The sequence below is a fragment of the Erpetoichthys calabaricus genome, chromosome 12, assembly GCF_900747795.2.
Source record: "Erpetoichthys calabaricus chromosome 12, fErpCal1.3, whole genome shotgun sequence".
In the NCBI taxonomy this organism is placed as follows: domain Eukaryota; kingdom Metazoa; phylum Chordata; class Cladistia; order Polypteriformes; family Polypteridae; genus Erpetoichthys; species Erpetoichthys calabaricus.
The window spans coordinates 81,208,792-81,229,561 of record NC_041405.2 but is presented as its reverse complement, the minus strand read 5'-3'; the positions used below and the strand labels follow the sequence as shown (position 1 = coordinate 81,229,561).

Here is a 20,770-nt window from a genome sequence, read left to right as displayed (position 1 = left end):
TTCCAGTGTAAAAGCTGGTATAGATTTACTTCACTTAAGTTGTTATTGTTAAGAAATGTGGCTCTACAAACTATTAAAGTGTTTGAATATTTATACAAACATATTTTTTTTTTCTTCTAAATATATATACTGTACTAGCTGTGTAAGCCCATGCTGTAAAAAGCCTGGGCTCCTTGAAACAATTGAAATCATCAGAAAGAAAACAGAAATGTAGAGATGTCAGGTAATTGAAAGGAACTACTCTGGGCATCTCTCTCCTAGGAAGATTCGTTTTGCCGACGTGTTCACATCACTTGTGCATTAGCGGCGGGAAGAAAAATAAAAGGGATTCCTGTTTGCCGATGTTATTGGCTAAGCAACGTTATCTTTCTTCTTAGGTTTTGTTTTGCTGATGTGCTGGCCTTGCTTGTGTTATTAGTAGCTAAGCGAGTTGTCTGTTTCCTTGGAGGTGGAGCCCTTACCCCAACTCCACCTCTCACTTCCGGGACGGACGGACGGACGGACGGACAGACACATGCACACACACACACACTTCCACTTGTAGGCATTTATATATAAAATATATAAAACAATTTTGACTATCTTCTGAAACAACAGCAAAGAAAAAGTTACTAAGTACAATTTGAATTTTTGGATCTGAAAAATTTAGCAAGGCATTGGGTGTACATGTTTTAAATTTCTCTTAAGTCTTATGCAGAGATTTCTACAAAAGTACTGGTTGGTAATACACTTTCAAGAACACTGGCAGAATAGACAATAATCCAGAGTTTATCAACATCAAATTGAAAGTGTTTTAAAGTTGCCAGAAATCTGTGCTAGCAAATGTACCTTTGTGTTAGTATAGTGTGTTTCACCACTTTGTCTGTTGATAACTAATAATATTCTGGTGAAACCAAACAGTTCTGGGTAATGTCGATCTGGCAGACCCAAATACCTCCAGTTGCAGTCATATAATAAAGATTATTATTTTTTTTTTTTGCTGATGTCATCTATAATTATTGCTTAAGTACATTGATGTCTTTTCTTGTAGGCTTCGGATTGTGGTAAAGCATGGAGTTAATCCTGCTGACTGCTCTTCTGCTGAACGATGTATTCTTGCCTATTTATATGACCTCTACACCTCCTGCAGCCACCTTAAAAGTAAATTTGGTGAGATCTTCAGGTAAAGTATATTTAAATGGGAGAAAAAGATTGGGATTGTTTTTTTTTTATTTAGTCCTTCACGTTTATGAAGAATGCAGAATTTTGACATACAAATGAATTTATATGGCAAAAAGTTTTAACTTCAACTATAATGCAGTGCTATAATCAGTATTCCCTTGATTCCAGGTTTAGATTTTTGAATTTTATACACAGTTTGTGTAATAGTAGTATATTTACCAAGCACAGGAGTCTAAGCACATTTGTTCATATGATTCCAGACTGTCCTAAATCCAGTTAGTCTAAAATAAATATGCAGCAGAAAGTTAAGTGGAAGTTTAGAAATGCTATACACACTATACAATCTATGTATTCGTTGTCTGCTTATATTATATATATATATATATATATATATATATAATTCACTTTGCAGTTGCTGTTGGGCTTTTCCATTCAAAGGATTTGGAACATTTCCAGAGTCCATGATGCTAGCCTACCTCTACTTACCCATGGCCTAGGGTCACGGTCTCCACTAGTTGTACCATTCCCTCCAGAGTCGTCAGTGCTTTAGAGTAGTTGTGCACTGATTGTGATCTGTAGTTTCTTTGGGATTATCAGACAACTCTGATTCCACTTACTGATTTCAGTGCAGTACTGTCTGCAAGTGTAACTCAAGTAATTCAGATCAATAAAGCAATGCTAAAATTTTATGCTATTATTATAATATAGTAAATTTTGTGCAGTCCTAAAATTATATGTAGTGAATCTTAACTACATTGATTTGAATTCAGGTGCAATTGTAGCTTTCTGTATTTATGTTTTGCTTACACCCTGCAAATGTTTAAAGCAAACTTTTCTTGCTCAAGCACATGTAGCAGTCATTCACACAGATCATTCACCCTCCCACCTTTAGGCTGCAGTGGAAAGTGAGTTCACTTGAGTCCATACAGAATAAAGTAGTAGTGTATGCTCATGTGCAATTAATTAATATATTTGAGTACACCTTGCCCCACGCCATCATTCTAATTTAATTTGCTCATTTCTTAATAGCAACCTGAAACAAAAAAATAATCCCCATGTGCCTTGCTCATTGCAAAGTGTCAGACATTTGATTAGTTCTTATTAGAATATAACTTGTATAAAATAACCAAAGACCTTTTTATGAAAACAAGAAGTGAACACTGTTTATAACTGATTATTGTGCAGTGATTTTCCTAAAAACAAATAGAAATACACAAAATCAGTAACTTTCTTTAAATTGTTTCATAGTATCCTCCATTTTATGGCACAGTGAAACAGGTTAGTAAAAATAGAGAGCTTAAGCACCTAGCACAAAACATTAAGCTCATAGTGTTCATAACAAACCTCTTTCCAACATTAAGCAGTAAACAGCTACACTTACTGTATACTACCAAAACAACAACATACTCTAGTCTCTGCTCTATCTTGAGAGATATTACAATCTGATGAATAGGATATATGACGCTGTTATCTATTGTTAAAATGTGGGTATACATGTAATCATATTTAGAATACAATATTGCATACAATACAAAATAACCCAACAACTAGAAATATGTCATTCTTTAATATTTAGAGTATTAAGATTTTGGGTCATGTTGTGTAGACGCACTGTTCATGTGTATGTTTTCATATGTTTATTCGTGCTGGACAGCTTTCAACCCCATGTGACGATGCGGGTTCGACTTCATGCTCCCATCTTCTATCCGGGAGCCCTTGAACCCAACACCGTCGGTAATGTCAGCGATGAGCTCGCAGTGAGGCACAACAATAGAGCAAGAGAATGGTGTAAAAAAAGTGTCAAGTGCTTTTATTAAAACAACAAAACAAAACAGTGTTCAAATTAAATAAAGTGCAGTGCTTCAAAATCTTCAAATAAATAATCCATAAAAACAGGTGAAATTGTGGAGGTTAAAATCCATTACAAAACAATCTTTAAAACAACAAGGTTAAAACCATGCAGAAAGCTGTCCTTTTAAAAATCTGGTGCATCCTTCTACTACTGGGGGCTCCTCTGCTTCTCCCAAATGGGCTCCGCAACATAGGAGTCACCCTAGCTGCAGCTGACCTGCTCTGCCTGTTTCGGCTGTTCAATTTGCCTCACTGACCCCTGGCTCCGGTAGGCTCCTCCAAACAGTGACTTGGGATTCCCCAACGACCAGGGCTCTCACGCTGGAGAATCCACGTCCCAAGTCCTGACTTCCGCGGAGAGTCATCCGCCTTCCGGTCACTCCCGCACTTCACTATAAACTCAGCGGGAGTGACCACTATGACTACTCCCGGGTGTCGGCCCAACACCCAGGCTTCCTGCACACCTGCAACGCAAGCCTTCGCTCGCTCGCTCTCCTGCACCGACTTTCTCCCCCTGCTTCCTGCCTTCTCCTGCAACCTCCGTTCGTTATTTTCCTCTCTCCCCTTTTAGCCAACTCGCGCTTCTGTTTATCAAGAGGGCATGGCAGCTGTGGCAAATCAGCAGCCCCAGGAACAATCACGGATACTTACGGTTTCTCACCTGTGCACTTAGGTGAGAAATGCCCACATCGCGAATCGCCCTGAGAACCGCTTCAGCCACACAACCACCACACCCCCTCACCAAGCCACGAGCGTGGTGCTTATTTATTTAAAACTGGCCTTTGATGGGAGCTGTGGACCCGCTATGCCACATTCTACCCCCAAAGCCTCCAGCTCCACCCAAGCCCCTTTCATAAAAACAGGACATTAAAAGAATAAGAACTTTAAAAGACAAATAAAAACAATCAATAAATAAATGTCCATAAAAAAGCTCTGTCCTTTAAAAATGTCCTCCTCCGGCTTGGGTTCGTGGGTTCTTTAAAATCTGGCACCAATCCCGCTTGCTGCTCAGTCTCCTCTTCTGTCCCCACTGCTAGCTCATCCCACCACTGCCACCAAATATGGTATAGCGGGTCCACAGCTCCCATCAAAGGCCAGTTTTAAATAAATAAGCACTGCACGTAAGCAAGCACGTGGATTCTCCAGCGTGAGAGCCCTAGTCGTCGGGGTATCCCAAGTCACTGTCTGGGTGAGCCTACCGGAGCCAGGGGTCAGTGAGGCAAACTGAACAGCCGAAGCAGGCAGTGCATGTCAACTGCAGCTAGGGTCACTCCTCTGCTGCGGAGCCCATTTGGGAGAAGCAGGAGAGCCCCCAGTAGTAGAAGGATGCACCGGATTTTTAAAAGGACAGCTTTCTGCATGGTTTTAACCTCGTTGTTTTAAAGATTGTTTTCTAATGGATTTTAACCTCCACAATTTCACCTCTGTTTTTATGGATTATTTATTTGAAGACTTTGAAGCACTGCACTTTATTTAATTTGAACATTGTTTTGTTCTGTTTTAACACTTTTAGGGCGGATGTCGACTTTTGTCGACAGGAGGGGTTGAAGGCGAATGTCGACAAAAGTCGACATCCAGGGATAGAGGGCGACAATCAGCTATTAATGGTGACAAATCTCACTGTCACGTCACAGGCATTCCCTCTGTGCTTGGAGGAATGCTAGACTCGTTGACTCGGCAACTAAACCTTGCGTGTGTGTGAGTTGCGAAATGTAAACAATGGCAAGATGGCATCGACATGTGACAAGGGAGCGAAGCGAGTGCAGAAAAGAAAACACTCGGCAGACGATATTTTGCGCATTATCGCGGAGTCGGACTCTGATTTTTCAGAATCGGATTTTATTGGCAGTGATCAGGAGATCGAGCAAGAGAGTGAGAAGCCGGCATCTGCTGATCAGACACCAGCCGATGCCGCGCCAGCGGATCTGCTGCCAGTTGAGTGTTTTCGCGCAGCCGATGCATCTACGGCAAGGTTCGCGTGGGATAAATACACAGACATTGATCCGTTGAGAGCCGATCTGGCTACCGGAGTTTACAAGACGGCATGGCTTGCTGTTGGACACGACAGATCACCAGCTGCTGTACTTCAGGCTGCTCTCTCCTGATGCTGCTTTTCAGCTACTGTCAGACGAGACAAACAGGTAGGCAGAGAATTTTTTTGAATCGCGGGCTGCGTTTGCATCGCATTCTCGTTTTTCAAAGTGAAAACCCACAACAAAAGACGAGATGAAGCGCGCTGTGGCATTACAAATAGAGATGGGACAGAACTGGTGATATAACTTCAGGGAGCATTGGTCCAAACGTGCTTTGTCCCCTGGTGGCTTTGGACAGGTTATGCAGCGTGGTGATAGGTACGTGTTGCTGCAAAGTTTTATTCACTTCTGTAATAAACAGAAGCAAATCCCATGGGGTGAGCCAGGCTATAATGCCATACATAAAGTTCATAAAGTTTCAGAAGATGAAAAGAGGTGACAATACGGTTTTCATGCAGGCAGAAAACTTGGTGGCAGTGGCATGGCACGATGGCAAATGGGTGACTTGTCTCTCTACAGTACACACTAACAATATATGTGAGAAAGTGCAGCAACAGACAATTGAAAAATAGGCACCAAAGCAACACATATTGTAAGGAGTGCAATGTGGCAATGACTGAAATTGGCTGCTTTGAGCGAGATCAGACTTTGCAGGACTTTGCTGTGTAAAATGTATGTGATATGTATGTGAAATCATAGAGTATGCAGGCTCATACAACATGCAAGACAGTAACATTTGTCAAAAGTAAATATTTTTTGTTGATTTGATATGTTAAACAATTGCTTTGTGTTCTTTTTTAAAAAATGTTAGTTTTTGGAAAAATATTCAGCCCTGGGAGAAAAGAAACAAAAAAAAATTAGCCCTAAAAGAGTTAATAAAAGCACTTGACACTTTTTGTACACCATCCTCTTGCTCTATTGTTGTGTCTCACTGCGAGCTCATCACTGACATTACCGACGGTGTTGGGTTCAAGGGCTCCCGGATAGAAGATGGGAGCATGGAGTCGAACCCGCATCGTCACACCCAATAGTAATAATTCTGTAAAAGTGTCACAGTAGTATGCTATATTTAAAATTGCAAGCACCAACTTTCTTCATCATCAGTAATAAAGCACATATATCGAAGTTAGGATCTTAACACCTGTGTGACTTTTTGAACCCTGATTGTTGCCTTTAACAATAATCCAAAATTTTTTGTTTATAGGGTCAGTGTTGTCACATGCACAGAGTACAGTGAAATACTTACTTACATGTGCTAATCAACATTCAATACATTTCCATTCTCCGGTGTCATGATTAATTTGTATATGTTCCTTAACTGAAACTTTTCTTTTTTAACTGAAAGTTTCAGAACAGTCATGCCTCACAGTGTTAAATGAATATGTTCTGAAAATACTGTAGGTCATGCCTCTGTCTACTCAAATGGAGCTTGTTTAATGAAACAAAATTAAAGATTAAAGGATTATGTGTGGTATTTTTCAAGTCAGTTATTTCTTCACAATCAAGGTGTATATTAATTTGCCACATAAAATTATGTTCTAAAGTGAAGATTTTTTTTTTAAATAAATTTTAAGAGAAGCAGGTTTACATTGTTTTAACAATACTTTTGCTTCTCAGTTTTCTTTTAGTAATGCAAGTGAGAAATATACTTGAAAGGAAACAAACATTTACTTTTTTATAATATAGCCATTGTAATTTGTCTCTTTATGACTCCACTGTCATTATGATAATAATCCTCTTCTTGGGTCCCAGAACAGTATTGATTTTCTTATTTGGGTCCTCAGATTGAAAAGTTTAAGAACCCCTGCACTAGAGAATTTAAAGAGGAACCACTGCTTGTAGGAAAGCAGTGAAGTGTGCTATAGACTCTTTTTTGTGGGACAGTCCCCCCCACCCCTTCTGTGCTTTTTAAACTCTGCGGTGGAAAATCATCACTCACTCCTCCTTCTTCTCTTTGACAGCAAATATCGATGCACTGGAGAATTCAAAGGGAAATAGTAGCTTGTAGAAAAGTAGGGAGGTTTGTAATTATGTGGGGTAACAGGTGCAGCACACACTTTTATGGCACACTGGGTAGAGTTGCGATTGTTCAATCCGGTGCGAAAATGGGATTTATTGGGAGTTATCCTTTATTTGCTTTAGTACCATTTCAATACTGGTAACCAAGGTCTGAAGGCCAGTATAAATACCAAAGTCAAGTTTTAATACTGATCCAACATTATTGTGAAGAAGTAACTTTGACTTGAAAAATACCAAACTTATCCATTTAGCAGATCTAATTTTTGAAAATAAAGTTCTGCAAACAAAGAAGTTGTAAAGTCCAAATAGATAAGTACACTTCTTTTCTAGAGAAGTGTATATGCTACAGATAAAAACAGAGCAGCAAGGAGCATATCTAATACATTGTCTTTAATAGTGATATACTAATTTACTACAAATGTTCATATGAAAATAACAAACTGCTTAAATGAAACATCACTGGAAGCAACATATCCACCAATTGTGGCTCTTTATTAATGATTCACTTAAACTCCCTTAGGCAAACTTGTATGGATCCAAGTGTATCATTCACAGAAGGTTGGTTATGAGAAGATGAAGTTTTATTATGAGTAATTGGGTCAGTAGTCACTGAGGCAGCACACCATGGATTTCTTTGGAAAATGAATTATCATAATGAGTCACCATCTTTAATCCATTTAAAAATTTGGTCTATGTAATTAAGATTAAAAGGTTAGTGAGAATAGGAGCAAGTTGACTGACACAGGTCTTAAGTATACTGTACCTGCATACACAAGGTCAGTTCCAGGCTTTTCCTGTTATGTGTGCTGCGAAACAGCCTTTCATCAAGATTTCAAATAATAAACTGGCAGCTGAAGTTCAGCCTGCTTCTTTCTCTTGTTTTGTGCTTCAGACTGGTATGATAGAATTCATTTGGTTTTCTTCTTATTGAGGAATCATCAGTAGTAATGATGAGTAAACCCCACAGATTTCATTTTGCTGCAATTTTGGCAAAATCGTGGAAATATTTGGAAACTTTGCTGAACCTGGCAAAATGCTTTGAAGGCAATGGGAAGGAGGAACATAACTAGTTTTGAGCAGATTGTAATGGTGCAGTTATCTTTTAAGTGTCCCTGAGGGCTAGGGAAGCATTTGCCAATTATACTGATCTGAATATTGTGGTGAAAAATATGTCCTGAGCTGTGAAGGAGCAGTGCTAGCCACTGTATAACAGTGCCTTAAACAACAAAAGCGGTAGATAAAACGATAACCACAAGCAAAATGCAACAAATGGCCACAAACTAGCAATAAGTGTGTGTGCATAATAATCATTGCACTCTCCGAGATCCAGTCTTCAGAGCACTGCTTGACCATGGGACTGGCTTGTTCCATTTTTTGAAGTCATGGCTTCACACAGCTGGCACATCTTTTTTGTTTCCAATCTATCTCTGCAGATGCTTCATACTTTTTTCTTCCAGAAATGGAAACACCTTATAAATAGTACTAAATCTTCTTCTTCTTATTATTATTTCACAGGGTTTCATGTGTGTTCTTATTCTGGGAGGGGGAGGGCTCCTTTACGGTTTTTTTTTTTCTTCCTTGGTATCAAGGTCCGCAACTAAATTGGGCATGCATTCAGCCTGTGACCCCTTCCCTTATATGGACCTAGCACATGGCTGGTGAGTAGGCTGGGGCTCTGGTTGCCAGGATTTCAAGATCTCTTTGCACAATTTCATACTGTCGTCCCCCTGTTTGATCTTTGGAGTTCGGGCAGATAATGTATGAATGCCAGGGTATATTGGCACACTCAGAGAGCCTTTTAAGCAAGGGATCATCATTATACTTGAGAGTGTGGGGTGGGATTAGTTGTAAGGATGGCTGTGCCTGTCTCTACCTGATCTGTGCTGCATAGCAAGGAGCAAAACCTGCTTAATCCAGCAGAGAAGATACAAAGCATAGTAAATCTATGCAGAACTATGCAATAATTTCATAAAATTTTCATTACAGTCAGCTAGTGTACCCCTTACATGAAAATTATTTTGTTTTCTTCTTTTTTCTTTTATAAAAAAAAACAAATGTATTCAGGGTGCAAATCCATGTCAACAAGCATGCACAAAGTAGATTGGGCAGCAATGTAAAATGAGGTGGACAATGCATACAGTTAATGCATGAAGGTTCCTTGCAAGGCTTTTACAGCTCTGTGATCTAGCACTGGCTTTGTATAACATCATGGGGTGCTTGAATTTCACTAACACTAATTAGCATCCACATTGATAAAAGAGCATCATTACAAACTAATAGACTTTTTTAAGATATATTAAGTTTACAATACACACAAATGACTGAAATGTACTAAGTATTTAGAAAAACTCCTAAATATCATCTAATCTTTACTAAACATCACCTTAGTTGTAAATGTTTCTTTAAAACGGTATGCCCCCAATTCAGTGTTGCTAGCTACTTTTTTTTATAAATAAGATATTTAGTAACAGATGTAAAGCAATGCATAGAAGCAGTAATTACTTTTAGCTTTACAAAATGAAAAATCAGTGATTTGCTCAGAAAAGAAGTATTTTAATGGTCATGAATATTTTTATTTGTTTACTGTTTACTGTATTTTTAAATGTTCAGTGGTTTTAAGAATAGGCTATCTATATAAACCCAGCCTTATAAAGACTGTCTATTATGTAATTTCGTTAGGAAATTTTTAGGTTTATTTCAGCATCTTAGATTTTATTTTTTTTTTTGCATTTTTCTCTTCAGTGATTTTTGCTCCAAAGTTAAAAACTCTATTTATTGCAATATTGACCCTTCTGATTCCAACATGCTGTGGGACCCTGAGTTTATGATTGATACTATAGAGAACCCTTCTGCCCATAACTTCAGTCACTCTATGGCAGGCAAAATCCTCAATGACAACCCAGCCAATCGGTACAGCTTTGTGTGCAATGTACTCATGTATGTTTGTGTTGGACACCATGACCCAGAAAGGTAAGCTTCCCATCTATCAATGTTCTCTGTATTGCTACTGTGTTCTGTATTGATGTTTTTTTCTGTCACATTTGTTCCTTGACAGAGTGAACGAAATTGGGATTTTGTGTGCAGAGCTTACTGCCTACTGCCGGTCATTGAGTGCAGAATGGTTGGGAGTGTTGAAAGCTCTTTGCTGCTCCTCCAACAATGGGAATTGTGGCTTTAATGATCTTCTGTGCAATGTTGATGTAAGAACTTCAGTGTTGTTCCTTAGAAATATCCTTTCAAGTAAAAATGCCTTGCCGTTTTGTTTTTGGTGTATATGGGGCGTACCAAAATGAATTAGCATATTTGAACCACCAAGAAATTGTTGTAATATTGAAATGTACAGCATCATAACTAGTAGTTCCACCTGTTGCATCAGCAAATGTATTTGAAGTGTTCTTACTACCTTGGTTCCATTGTTATAGCCGATAAGCACATGTTATTTTGAATACACTTGGTACCCAGTTCCTGCATCCACTGCTGTACCCTTCATTGTCACTTTTTGATTCTTTCTAATCAGCTCATCTTTATTTTAATTGACCCTTGTAAACCCACCGTGTTATTTCAGTTCAGTCAGTTGCAGTTATTTAACCATCATATGTGGCGATTCTAGTGTACGAGTTTTCATCTGCTTGTTGAAGCCATAAATAAATATCAGCCATAGGTTATTTCTTTCTTCACAAGAAATTCAGTTGCCACATATTGTTGAAATAGAATACTATTTATATTTTGGAATTTTCTATGATTCTGTTTAATATATTCTATATTATGGAATAAAGCCACTCTTTAGAAAATCAATTATAGTGTAATTATTATCTTTGGGCACATTTTTTTTATATATAGTATACAAGAAAGTTAGATTTCACTTCTCATGATATTAATGAAATTATGTTTATTTTAGACATTATTCCTTGATGTTTCAGTAATTTCTTTTGCTTTAACAGTATGCCTTAAAGGATATAGACTGGGTATACTTTGAATCAGTATAATTCAATATATTTAATAAATTTTAAACTATTCCTAATCATTTTTTTTAACATATAGGTGAGTGATCTCTCCTTTCATGATTCTTTGGCCACATTTGTTGCTATTTTGATTGCCCGCCAGTGTTTATTGTTGGAGGATCTTGTTCGATGTGTTGCAATTCCTTCCCTGTTAAATGCAGGTAATATGCCAGCTTGGCCATGATTGCTAAGCATTGTTTTTTTCATATTCCAAGATGTTTTTCTTGTGCAAAATTCACAACTTATTACGGATAGGTGGTTTAAATGCAATCATGTAGACTGGTATCTTGTATACAGTTGATTCTAGCTTAAAATATCAAATATAAGAGCCCACTATTGAGTATGTTTTGAATGGTGTATGTGGTTTTTGAGAGAAAATTTAATATTGACTTTATTTTTAGTCCTTAGCCACAAACATTTTCAATGTATTGAAGAGAGTCTTTGTATTTTGTAATAACATGTGTCCTTTCTTGGCTTTTAAAATTACTTTATCTTGATTTTTAAATATCTTTTACTTCACTTTTAGCCTGCAGCGAGCAGGACTCTGAGCCTGGTGCAAGGTTAACCTGCAGAATTCTTCTTCATTTATTCAAAACACCTCAGCGTAACCCCTGCCAACAAGATAACTCTAAATCAGGTATTTTTTTTTTATAGTCATGTATTTTCATATGCCTTTTGGTAAAAATTAGCATTAACAGACTAATATAATTTCTTGTTTCTTTTCCTTAGACAAGCCCTCTGTTGCAATTCGTTCCTCATGTGATCGCCATCTTTTGGCTGCATCCCAGAATAGCATTGTTGTAGGTGCAGTGTTTGCCGTTTTAAAAGCAGTTTTCATGCTCGGTAAGGGTTCAAAATGCTTTTCTTTGTTTTCCAAGTGAAGTTTAAAAAAGCATATTTGGGAGTTTTTAAATTATATTTTTTATTTCACTACAATTTCCATATTTATGACTTGCTTTAGGCTCTTGTGGATAGCTAGAATACTTAATCTTACCATTAAGTAAACATTTTACTGTAATATGAAAATATGAGCTTTCAAAGAATACCTTTGAACACAAAAAAATACAAAACACATTAATGAGTGTTATTATGTGCAAAAGTTTACAAAGAGCTTTTCTTAATGTAATGTCAATCTAGCTGGTATATTAAAGCTATCTCAATTAAAAAAGAGCACTAAAAAACAAAGGTTAAAACTATAGCCTTTAATTTAAAAAGATTGTTGTTTTTGTGATGTTTTATGTAGTTTCTCTATTATCAATACTTTTTAATGCCACCAGCTAACAAAAACATGTGCTTAAGTTAAAGTAATATAGTGAAGGTTAATAACATTCTAGAATAAGCTTCCATGTCAGGGAAAAGGGTACTCTTCCTTTCTTGTTTCCTTTTTATAGAGTAGCTCTGGATGCTGGCTCTCCTGTCTTTCTCTTGGGTGGGGGTTGAGGTTTGCTTTGTTAAGTTTGACTTAATTGTATGGAATGTTATCTGCTTCTATTTAAAATTAAAATTAATAAATAATAATAATAAAGTAGTTTAGTAAAGTTAATGATTGTGATCCACTGAACTTGAGTATTTGATTTAGATGATCTAGTGATTGTTTTTTTTATTATAACTTTGAATTCTATAAGCAGCATGTTTTTTTTTTTTTAAATATCATGCCAGATTGCCTAGTTTCCATTAACTTCAAGACTTCCTCTTATGTGTATTTCTTTCTCAGATTTAATTTAAATTAGCCTAGTGGATCTGATCAAATTACATATATATTTTCATTTAAGCTAAAAGTCAGCAATTGAACTACAAGTGTGAAGAATCAATGAGATTTATTGGCATTTTGATTTGGCTCTGACCCCAGGCCACATCTGTACTGCTTAGTTAGTTTGTTGACACATTGCCCCTTGACCTGAAATGTCAGCTCCTTCCTTAATTCTAACATAAGATTCTCTATTTAAATGTGTCATTATCCTTTGATGCTTTTATTTAGACGTCTTACAAACATTTTTGTGGACTTCATATACATTTTACTTTTCTGTTTTATAAATCATTTGTTTCTTATTTTCAGCATTTTTGGATCTTCTTTTGTCTTTGTCCTTTGAATGAGATTACACTTTCAAGTACAGCCTGTCACTTTTATTCAGTCATAAAGAAGTTTTGGCCTATAACTTTTTTTCGTTTTTTCTTTTTAATATTCAGATATAAATCTGAGGCGGCACGGTGGCGCAGTGGGTAGCGCTGCTGCCTCGCAGTTGGGAGACCTGGGGACCCGGGTTCGCTTCCCGGGTCCTCCCTGCGTGGAGTTTGCATGTTCTCCCCGTGTCTGCGTGGGTTTCCTCCGGGTGCTCCGGTTTCCTCCCACAATCCAAAGACATGCAGGCTAGGTGGATTGGCGATTCTAAATTGGCCCTAGTGTGTGCTTGGTGTGTGAGTGTGTTTGTGTGTGTCCTGTGGTGTGTTGGCACCCTGCCCAGGATTGGTTCCCTGCCTTGTGCCCTGTGTTGGCTGGGATTGGCTCCAGCAGACCCCCGTGACCCTGTGTTCGGATTCAGCAGGTTGGAAAATGGATGGATGGATGGATATAAATCTGAATGTTGGCTCTAAAGCAGTGGTTCCCAAACCTGGTCCTGGAAACCCACTGTGGCTGCATGTTTTTGTTCCAACCAAGTCCTGTTTTATTTGGATTCCTAGCCTAATTAAACGAGCTGTTGCATCCCATTTTCTGTGTTTTGTGGTGAGTGTAGAAATTACAAAAGTTTGGTAAATTTTTATTAAAATGTAATAAGCAGTTATTATGTAGTTTTGTGTGAATTTTTTAGTTTTTAAAAATATTATCCTGATCATCATTCTGCTTTTCCAGGTATTCTTGTTATGTTATTAGTGGATCTGACTCTTAAGTAGTTGCAGCCTTTCATCATTCAGTGTTGTTACAATGCCTTGGTGTCTGCTCTGTAGGATTCTGATTGTAATTATTTCAATACAATGAAGGGAGCAAACTACACAAAAATGTCAAAAACAAATATTTCTAATAGTTTCATAAATGTAAAGATAATGCTACTGTGCCTTTTTGAATACAGAATAAAGGGAACAGAAGAAAAGACCAGCTCATTAAATTAGATGAATTATTACTGGCTGTGAATCTGAATTGATCAAAGACGTACAGCCACAGTGGGTCCCCAGGAACAAGTTTGGGAGTCACTGCTGTAAAGATTGTGGCTTTTGCAGGGTCTTTTTTTTCCCCCGTAACAGATTGATAAACTGTGAAATGCCATTTTTTGTATCCTTATGGATCTGTATATAGTTGGGTATTCATACATGCACTCTTTAGTTTGTTTGCTTATAATAAATAAGACAAGCAGTACTTTGGAAATTATAGACAGATGACATTATGATTATTTTTAAGTTGATATTGGGAAGAATTGCAAATATGTTAACATGTTTTCTGTTAGTTATGGTAGTTGTTACTTGTCTTTCATTTTAAATATTGGCAAGCAGGCTTAGTTCCACCAGAGGGCAGTGTAAGATAAACTGAGTGTGTATAGTAGCATTTATTTATTTCCCCATGTATTTGTGATGTAGTTAAAAAATTTGGCATTTGAAACTTCCACATTACCAGTTTTATTTAGTTTGGCAACAAACCCAAATGTACTGCAGTCTTTCTTGAATTTAGTTTTTAAGAATATGTGTAGTAAATTGTAGACCCCTTTCACTCCACAATTTTGTATAGTTAAATTTAGCCATTGAGTAACAGCTAGAGGTGCAGAAAATGTTAACCTTCTTAGATTTGAAAATAAAAATATTTTGAAGCAAAAATATGTAATTTGAATAATTTATAAAGTTTCTTTGGCCATTTTGTAGTGAGAGAACCTATGTTCTCATTGTCAAGCTAGTGCTTTACATATGCATAATATGAAATTTGTATGGCCATTTTATTTGTTAAATTAGAGGACTTTGAACTGATCCATAGCAATTGCTGTAAGCATCTGTGGTTTCACACTTTTCTATTCTCTATTATGGTTTACTCTATTATGCCAACATTTTCTTCTTTTGTTGATGATGAAGGCCAAGTATACCTTGGGGCATCTGTGAGCGGTATCCAGCCTCAATTCTGCGATCCATTCGTTTGAGTGCGACATGTGAAGGGGACTGACCCTGGAAATTTGTTACATACTGTAGGCAGGTGGTAATCTTTAGGAATGGAAAAAATTAGTACGTAGTATATTTTATTTCTTCAGTATCTGAGGTGAAAGAAGAAAATCAGAACCTGCAACAAAACAATCAACCAAGACAACAACAGAGAATTTGACCATCTACAGCTTGTAAAGATTTAAGATGTGTGGATTGTAATTTTTTTTTTTTTTTTTTTTTTGTTCCTCAGACTGATGTTCAGGATTAATGAGTACTCAGATGGTAGTGTCCGGTTCAATCGGATTGGCAGTTTTCTGACAGAAAGATGTTGCTGCGTTTTCCCGAAATTAACAAAGTTCTGAAGCTTTAGTTTGCTTCATGGGATTCTAGTAATAGCCTGACGCATCAAAATGATTCCACAGACCAATTATCTTCCTTTTTAAAAGCTTTAGTAGAAGTTCAAAGTAAAATAGTTCACACAAAAGTAGAGAAAAAATATATATTACAAAGTAAATAAAAGTTCTTTCTTAAGAAAAGTTCTATTCTAGCTTATATCTTGTTTCATTCCTTTAATTTTGCTTATACAGTCGAACCATTTCTAAATGGTCAGAAAACTGTCCCATTTATAAACTGCAAATGATTATTAGTCCATGCTAGCAATAAGACTAATCCCAAACACACACTGACTCAATTAACACTATGTATTACTGATATAGAAAGAAAGTTCTATCTCATATTAACTTACAGGGGGTGAGAGGCTATACCATAATGTCAATGTCAGTTTATTTATATAGCACATTTAAAACAACATAGTAATGCTGTGGCCAAAGTGCTTTACAATAATAGAATAAAAGAAAAACAAAATAATTAACATAAAACATAAATAGAAGTAAAATATATGAACATAAAATAAAATACATAAGAAATAGAAGTAATGTTATATACATAAAAAATAGAAGTAATGTTACATAATCACAAAGAGGAAACCATCAGTATTACTGAAGGTCACGGAATGCAAGTGAATAGAAATGAGTCTTTAGTCTCGTTTTGAACAGTTCAATTGTAGACGACTCCTTTATGTGATGAGGTAAAGAGTTCCACAGGCGAGGAGCAGCAGCTGCAAAAGCCCTGTCCCCCTTGGTTGTACACTTGGTACAAGGGACAACCAGAGACAGCTGACCAGAAGATCTAAGCACTCTGGATGGCTGGTGTAAAACATACAGTTCAGATAAATAGGCAGGAGAAAGCCCATGTAAAGATTTAAAAACTAGCAGCAAGATTTTAAAATCAATTCGAAAAATAACAGGCAGCCAGTGTAAAGAAGCTAAAATAGGAGAAACAGAGTCATACTTACTTGCCCCAACCAGAAAGCGAGTGGCAGCATTTTGGACCAACTGTAACCTGCGTATCAGAGATTTGTTAATCCCAGAATACAGCGAGTTGCAGTAATCGAGGCGAGGAAAAATAAAAGCATGAGTAGCTTTCTCAAGATCCCTAGAAGATAAAAAAGGCTTTATCTTACCTAATAGACGAAGTTGGAAAAAGCAACTCTTGACTACAGAATTTACTTGTTTCTCAAAAGAGATGTTACTATCAAAGGTAACACCAAGATTGCGGACTTGTGGTTTGGAAAAGACAGAGAAAGAGCCGAGAAGTCCCAGACCAATTTGGGCTTTAGCTGTTGGATCTACTATAAGCACCTCTGTTTTATTTTGATTTAGGTCAAGAAAATTATTAGCCATCCAGGATCTTAGTTCAGACAGACAGTTGTGGAGTTGATTTGTTGCAGAGTTGCAGGCAGGAATATAAACCTGTGTATCATCTGCATAGCAGTGAAAAGCAATGTTAAATTTCCTAAAAATAGATCCAATAGGGTGAAGGTATATAGAGAATAAAATAGGACCCAAAATGGATCCCTGAGGAACACCATATTTAAGAGGAGCAGTAGATGAAGAAGAGGAATTAAAAGTCACTGAAAAGTGTCTACCAGTTAAATTTGACCTGAACCAGTTAAGAGCAGCCCCTTTGAGCCCAACAAGATGTTCAAGCTGCATCAGCAATATTTCATTGTCAATGGTGTCAAAGGCAGCAGACAGGTCAAGGAGGAGAAGGACTCCTGCATCACCTGAGTCAGTAATAAGAGAGATGTCGTTGAACACTTTCAGGAGTGCCGTTTCAACACTATGATAACGCCTAAAGCCAGGTTGGTAGATCTCAAATAAATTATTGGAGTTAAGGTGATCAACCAATTGATTATAAATAATTCTTTCTAGAATTTTAGCCAGAAATGGCAGTTGGGAAATTGGAATAAAATTGGCTAAAACTCCAGGATCTAATTCTGCCTTTTTTAGACGGGGATGGACTGCAGCATGTTTAAAAAATGAGGGCACAACTCCCGAACTAATAGAATCATTGATAAAGACTAATAAGTGTGGGCCCAACACATCAAAGGCTTCCACTAAGAGACGTGGTGGTACAATATCCAGAGGACTGGAGGCTGGTTTAAGGGTGTCAGTAGTTCTTTTTAGCTGTGAAAGTGAGACTAGATCAAAGGATTCTAAGACAATGTCATGATTATCAGTAGTAGTGCTGGGCGGTATACCGGTTCATACCAAAAAACGTTTTCTATTTTTGTCATGATATGGATTTTTCATATACCGGAACACCGGTTTAAATAGCCTAAACAACATTCGGAACGTGGCGCAGCGGGAAACTGTTTAAGGGGGACCTTTTTCACTGGTGTACCGCAAAATACGCATCCAACAGAGTACATGTGTTAGTGGAGGTATTGAGCGGTGAAAATGGAACTTTTGACGAAAAAAGGTGCTGTGTCTGTTATCTGTAGATACTTTGGTTTTAAAAGGTCGGATGTGGAGCATTACGTTCAAATGTATGAATACTGTTTCTATACTACTGGATAATACTGCAAGCCAAGTTGTACTTGTTTTATTTTATTTTTTTTTTTCAATACTGTGTAATGTATCTGGTTACTGTGTAATACTGTGACGGTGCCGGTCCCTTACAGACTCCCTCTTCCCACATGGGAGTCTGTTGAACCAACACCGTCGATAGTTATGACTGAGATGAGCTGAGAAATCTCATTGAAGCCAGGGGATGTTGGAAAGTGCTCAAGTGCTTTTGTTAAAAACAAAGTAAAACCAAGAGTGTCCATTGGACAGTGTTCAGAAAAATACAGTACCCAAATAAATAGCAAATCCATAAAGCCAGTGAAATGTGGGGATAAAATCCGTAATAAATATATCCGTTAAAATGCAGTCTCTCTCCTCGTCCGATCGCAGCACACCACCTTCTGTCTCCACGGCTCACCTTTCACTGGCATTGCTGACGTAGCCTTTGCAGCACGAACTGCTTTCTGCCAAATCCTGTTTTGGCTGCCGCCACACTGCACAGCCAGACCGTCCGAGGTCGGCACACCTTCCGTCTTCCTTCGTACTCACTCAGTCACTCCTCAGATCCATTTGGAGGTCTTACATTTCGCTTGCCCCACTCCACACGCTTACTCAGTGGGGTGAACCAGCCCCTAGATCGCCTAAGCCTGTACTCCCTCACGGAGCCCCAGCTCGTGCTGCCTTCTCCTTCCTGGTGTCTGGATCGTCTCCCATGACTGCCTTTTCCCTTCTTTAACCTCGTGTTCTATCTTTTCTTTTTTCCTTCCCCCATCCTGCCGGCCCATAAATATACGTCTCCGTCCGTGGGCTCAGCGCCTTAGTCACACGGCACACTAAGCCGACGAAGCAATTGAGAATGATCAGATGCGACTCGCCCCAATCACCTCATCAACTCCCTGCGGTCGAGCAATCGCACCCATGAAGACAGACACGGCGAACTGGATTTAAAAAGGACCATTTTTTTTTGTTTTTTTTGACCCACTAAACAACAAATCTATACTAATAAAAGGCAAAGGACTCACTGACTGACTGACTCACTCATCACTAATTCTCCAACTTCCCGTGTAGGTAGAAGGCTGAAATTTGGCAGGCTCATTCCTTACAGCTTACTTACAGAAGTTAGGCATGTTTCATTTCGAAATTCTACGCGTAATGGTCATAACTGGAACCTGTTTTTTGTCCATGTACTCTAATGGAGGAGGCGGAGTCACATATCGTGTCATCACGCCTCCTACATAATCACGTGAACTAAAAACAAGGAAGAGAGTTACAGCACGAGTCAAACGCGGGAACGAAGGTAAATGACGTTAATTTTTGAGTGTCTTTTAATACTCTGTAAGCATACATATTAACACGTGCAATTAAACGTGTGCATTTACGGGGTGATTTCTCAGGCTTAAAAGCTCGCCTTTTATCAAACGCGGGAACAAAGGTAAATGACGTCGTTGAGTGTCTTTTAATACTGTGTAAGCATACATATTAACATGTGCAATTAAACGTGTGCATTTACGGGGTGATTTCTCAGGCTTAAAAGCTCGCCTTTTATTAAAAAGGTAAATGCAAACTGTTTTCATTCTGAAGGGCACAAACCACGTTAGATTTCAGCCGTTAAACGCGCAAAAATGTCGGTACACCAGATAAATAAGCGCAACATATTATCAGTTGTATGCTTACAATACATATAGAAATGTGTTAATCATTAACTAATATTATGGGATGGTGTTTTTCGACTCGCACCTTGATTTAAACGATTGCATGTCTTGGTGGGTTTGCGTAGCTTATTGTCAATATCTTTACACCTCTTTTTAAGACTTAATTTAAAAAGGTTTTCTTTTCTTCTTAATTAAAGTTTAAAAGCAATACTTCACCGCTGCGAGGCCCCTCTAGCGCTGACGTCCGAGGTTCGATTACTGTAAGCGAGTGCAGTGAGTGTGTACGCCTGATGAGCCAAGAATAAGGGGGAAAGACGTGTCGCGTACTCTTTGCATTATTTGACAGTAAACTATTTTCAACCATTCTATGATCTGCTTCTCACAACTGAAGGCACCATGGCTGATGTTACCTGACTTGCTGGCCAATCATAAGCATTACCTGGTAGGTAACCAGCCACTCACTTCACTCCCTTACGGGAATCGAACCTCGGACGTCAGCGCTAGAGGCGAAGCCCCTAAAATTGCGCCACGGCGTGTAGTTCGTTTATTTGACAACATGTAGATCGGGGTAATTACATTCACGGCATTTGTAGTCTGATTCACAATCTGATTGTATGGGTGGTTACCTATCAGGTAACGCTTATAGTTGGCCAGCAAATCAGCTCAAAGTGATCACTCGAGTGAAGGCAGCTTCACAAAAAAACAGATCCTTAACAAACTGTTATTAGTATATTTTCCCTCAGTTTAAAAAGGTTTTCTTTTCTTCTTAATAAAAATTTAAAAGCGGTACTTCGCCGGTGCGAAGCGCATGGATTTGAGCGACTGACGCATACAGACATATTCATGAGTGCAAGTACTTCGGAAAGATAGCACCGTGTAAACCTAAAGTTTAAATTAAGTTCATAGACCTACAAAAGGTTGCCATTTATTTGAGGCAAGATTGCTTTTCTTCTGTACAACTATACGTTGCATTCTCAAGAGTGTGCTTGCACGGCTTCAGATATAGATATATATATATATATGTATGT

At 37.9% G+C, this 20,770-nt stretch overlaps 1 protein-coding gene across 1 annotated transcript in view; it reads left to right on the top strand.

Moving 5' to 3' along the window:
- med12 (mediator complex subunit 12) overlaps positions 1–20,770 on the top strand; it is a 146,450-nt gene that overhangs the window by 65,103 nt on the left and 60,577 nt on the right. Inside the window, 6 exon segments of the mRNA XM_051935384.1 lie at positions 1,031–1,162; positions 9,807–10,034; positions 10,120–10,264; positions 11,106–11,226; positions 11,592–11,702; positions 11,795–11,908. Of these exon segments, the coding sequence (XP_051791344.1) occupies positions 1,031–1,162; positions 9,807–10,034; positions 10,120–10,264; positions 11,106–11,226; positions 11,592–11,702; positions 11,795–11,908 (851 nt within the window).